This window comes from Cucurbita pepo, unplaced genomic scaffold (assembly GCF_002806865.2).
Source record: "Cucurbita pepo subsp. pepo cultivar mu-cu-16 unplaced genomic scaffold, ASM280686v2 Cp4.1_scaffold000384, whole genome shotgun sequence".
In the NCBI taxonomy this organism is placed as follows: Eukaryota; Viridiplantae; Streptophyta; class Magnoliopsida; order Cucurbitales; family Cucurbitaceae; genus Cucurbita; species Cucurbita pepo.
The window spans coordinates 33,780-38,124 of NW_019646619.1; the positions used below are offsets into that span (position 1 = coordinate 33,780).

The 4,345-nt window shown below is 41.8% G+C and overlaps 1 protein-coding gene across 1 annotated transcript; it reads left to right on the plus strand.

Annotated features, from left to right (window-relative positions):
* Window positions 1–63: 63 nt before the first annotated feature.
* LOC111785149 (probable serine/threonine-protein kinase PBL11) lies at window positions 64–2,065 on the plus strand (the record flags this gene model as incomplete). Its single annotated transcript, XM_023665610.1, is given in 3 exon segments — window positions 64–321; window positions 481–606; window positions 1,364–2,065. Coding segments are annotated over 3 exon segments (1,032 nt in total), but the record flags the coding sequence as incomplete, so codon positions are not given.
* Between the last annotated feature and the right edge of the window lie 2,280 nt (window positions 2,066–4,345).

The following is a 4,345-nucleotide window of genomic DNA, read 5'->3' on the forward strand; positions in this document are numbered from 1 at the left end:
CCTTTTTTAAGGAATTTGTGAAGCAACTGGAAATTCTTATGCACTTGCTATTTATCACTGCAGGGTTATAAGGAATTTGTTTCTGAGGTTAATACTCTAGCATCTTTGCAACATCCAAACATCTGTAAATTGCTGGGCTTTCATACCCACGAGGCTTCGGGGCAGAGAATGCTCGTGTACGAGAGACTCTTTCATGGAAGCTTAGATCGTCTATTGTATGGGAGATCAGATGGGCCTCCCATTGACTGGAATACAAGAATGAAGATTGCATTATGCGCCGCACAGGGTCTCACTTTCTTGCACGAAGAGGGACCTTTTCAGGTGAGACAGCTCGTCGTTTAATATTTACTATAACGGACAGCCAATAGCGTTTAGCAGTTCGTTTACCTAGAATTGTGTTCTTATTAATTGATTTTAGTTTTGAAACTTTTCAAATGATGAGGATAATTAGTAACATTCAAATGTAATTTTTATTTGCAGGCAATGTACAATGAATTTTCAACTGCCAACATACAAATTGATAAGGATTTTAGCGCCAAGCTTTCTGGATATGGTTGTGTAGGACAAATTCCGACACCTGAGACAGAGATTTCTAACAATTCAGTGGTGAGTTCTTGATGCTTCTATTCGCATTGAAACTCTTCCTTTGACTTTTGACCCCATGATTTTTGGTGGGGTACGTGATATTATCCTGGTCGGTCTCACTTCCTTAAATGTGAGATCCCACGTCAGTTGGGAAGGAGAACGAAGTATTTTTTATAAGGGTGTGGAAACCTCTCTCCCTAGCAGACATGTTTTAAAAACCTAGAGGGGAAGCCCGAAAGGGAAAGCTCAAAGAGGACAATATCTGCTAACGGTGAGCTTGTGTTACAAATGGTATCAGAGCCACACACCGGGCAATGTGAGATCCCACATCGGTTGGGGAGGAGAATGAAACATTCTTTATAAGGGTGTGGAAACCTCTTCTTGACAAAAACATTTTAAAAACCTTGAGGGAAAACTCGAAAAGGAGAGTCCAAAGGGAACAATACCTGCTAGCAGTGAGCTTGGGTGGTTACAAATGGTATCAAGGTCAAACACCGGACAATATGCCAGCGAGGATGTTGGGCTCTGGAGGGGTGGATTGTGAGATCCCACGTTGGTTGGGGACGGTTGGGGACTAGAACGAACATTTTTTACAAGGGTATGGAAATGTCTCCCTTAGCAGACACGTTCTTAAAACCTTGAGAGGAAGCCCGAAAAGGAAAGCCCAAAGAGCAATATCTGCTAGCGGTGGGGTTTGGGCTGTTACATCATTAAACTTTCGATTTTTTCACTTTTGGTGCAAGGTGATTGATTGTTTTTCCTGTCTTTCCACATTCAGGCAGCAGCATATCTATCAATGGAGACATTGGAGAGAGGGCTACTTACACCAAAGAGCAACGTTTGGAGTTTCGGAATTGTTCTTCTAGAATTACTAACCGGGCGAAGAAATCTCGATTCTCGTTACCCAAAAGAAGAGAGGAACTTAGTTAAGTGGAGCAAACCGTTCCTTACCGATGATGGTCGATTGTCGTTGATCATGGATCCTCAACTAAAAGGGCGCTTCCCAACCAAAGCAGCCAGAACAGTGGCAGACATAGCTCAAAAATGTCTTCAAAAGGATCCCTCAGAAAGACCCACAATGAGACATGTAGTTGAACAGCTGAAGATCATCCAAAACTTAAAGCAATCAAGTCGATTCCCCTTGCAAGAACCCACTGCAAAACAGATGCTAAGATCACCAAGCCTTGATGGAATCATCATTACAGCACCAGCAGCAGCACCAGCTGCAGCAGCAGCCAGACTAAGTTTCTCCCCTTCTCCACCTTCTGGAGTTCACCCATCCCTTTCACCTGGAGGTACAACTTCCATTCCTACACCTCCGCCCCGGCTATGTTCGACCCTCTCCTTTGAGGATTTCGATCGACAGGAAAGGCGAAAATCGTCGTCAGTGTCAGCCCTTCGAAGACCTCGAATCGAAGGATACTGATGTTTTGAATTGATTCAATTTGTTTATTATTCATTATATTTTCTTGCTTGTTTTCCTCTGGTCTTCTGGTGGTTGATTCAACTCAATGTACAGCAGATGGAAGAAAAAAAAAGGAGAAAAAAATACATATATATATATATTCATCCTCATAGCTAGAGGAGAAATATATGCTTATTTTTGTGTAGATATAGTTCTATGAATGTCATTTAATGTAAATTTATACATCTTCTCCTTATACACTACTTCATTCTTCTCCAAAACCTTAAACCCTAAACTCTATACGCTATTTTAGTAAGAGGTCCCGACGTGATCGGGAAAGCCTTTCTCATCCCTGTCTCTTATTTCAATTTACATTTCCCATAAAAAGTTTCATTTATTTTACAGCAGAGATTTCCATTTTTTAATTTTCTTTTAAAAAAATATTTGTTTTAAATGTTTTTTAAATGGATAGTTTCTATTTTTAAATTAAAAGATGTAAAACATCTTTATAAATCTAATAATGTTGATTTCATAAGCAAGAATATAATATATATTCAACATAGTTTTCAAAAACTCAAATTTTAACGTTAAAGGCTTTTTATACATATGTATAGATGCAGTGTCATAATGTGATTGAGGAGGATGGTGCTTAATGCATGAGGCAACAATGTTGACATAAGAGTCAAATATGGGTATGAGTCAAATACGGGTTGGGTAAGAAAGACAGTGTCATAATGTGATTGAGGAGGATGGTGCGTAATGCATGTGATTGAGGAGGATGGTGCGTAATGCATGAGGCAACAATGTTGACATAAGAGTCAAATACAAGCTTGATAAGGGTTGGGTAAGACCCCAATCAAATACAAGCTTGATAAGGGTTGGGTAAGACCCCAAGCCTTAACCTCTGGAGTCGTGGTTTAAGTGGTTTGAGTTTGGGCATGCAACTCTAGAGTTAAGTATATGAAATATGAATGGTCGCCAAATTTAGTGTCAATTAAATACCTGGTGCAAACTTCGAGATCGTTGACCATTCGTCAAAATCACACAAAAATGTCTCACAACGTACCTTAGAGAGAGTCATGGTGTCAGCTCTCCACCACCCTTGGGCCATGTGGCCTAAGTAAGCTATCATGTGGCAGATACGTGTGTCACAGCATGAGCGAGCAATGCGAGATGAGTGTCTCGGGCGACTTCCTTTTCAAGGATAGTGTCAGACGACATGGGTGTGCCGACATTGTGCCCCCACCCATGTATCAAAGGTTGGTATATACACCCACTATATGGTACGAAGTTTGTAAATGATTTAGCATGGATACAACAAGGTTCATGCCTCGATAAAACCCGAATAGATGGATGGATGTCCAGAACACCCCAATGATATAAACAACACATGGGCTATTCTTGATAGTATGTCCACAGGAGCTATGATGATCGATAACATCTTAGAACGTATGAGCCTTTCTAACTTCAACGGGGTGCCTTGGTTGCAATAAGTCGGGTCCAGTCAAAGAAGGTCAGTCGAACTCGATTAGAACCCTTGATCGGGTTCAAGAAGGAGAAGCCTTTCACAAGCAAACACCAAAAAACATTTGATTGATAAGCACGTGATTCTCCCCACCNAAGGAGAAGCCTTTCACAAGCAAACACCAAAAAACATTTGATTGATAAGCACGTGATTCTCCCCACCAATCCCAAAAGGCCAAAAGAGAAATAAAAACCAAAACTTGCTCATTGCTCCACCGTTCGTGGCACCATTCCACACAAAATCTCACCTTCCCTTCCCTTCTCTTCTCTAACCCCTCATTTCTATAAAACCCTAACAACCCCTCTCCTCGTGTGCCTCGAATTACTCGCCATATCACCTCATCTCTGAACCCTTCTCCCTTCCCTTTTCTCTCTATTGCTCTGCTTCAGTTTCCGCTAATGGAGTCGCTTTTGGTCCTCAATCCCACCCCCTGCCCCGCCGAGTCTTCCCCTTTGAAGCTCAAGAACTCTGCTGCTTTCCCTGTCCGCTCCCGACCCTGTTCGTCTCTGCGCTTCGATCCTTTGATCGGTTATGGTGGTTGTAAGGTTTCCTTTGTCGCTAACACTCTTCCGCGTAATGGGTTTCTCTCCCCCCATCGGCGGTGTTCGTTGAATCGACGGGTTGTGGCGTTTGCGGCTTCCCATGAGGAGTCGGTATGCGGAATTCTGTTCTCTCATTGCGTTGAATTGTTAGTGATATTTGGGATTGGATTGAGGAATGTAGGATTCTGTGATTGTGATTTTGACTTTGTGTAATTATTTAATGTCACTAGGACAGTTTAGTAGCGGCTGAGAAATGTGGAATTTCTTTTGTTAAATGAAAATGTGACT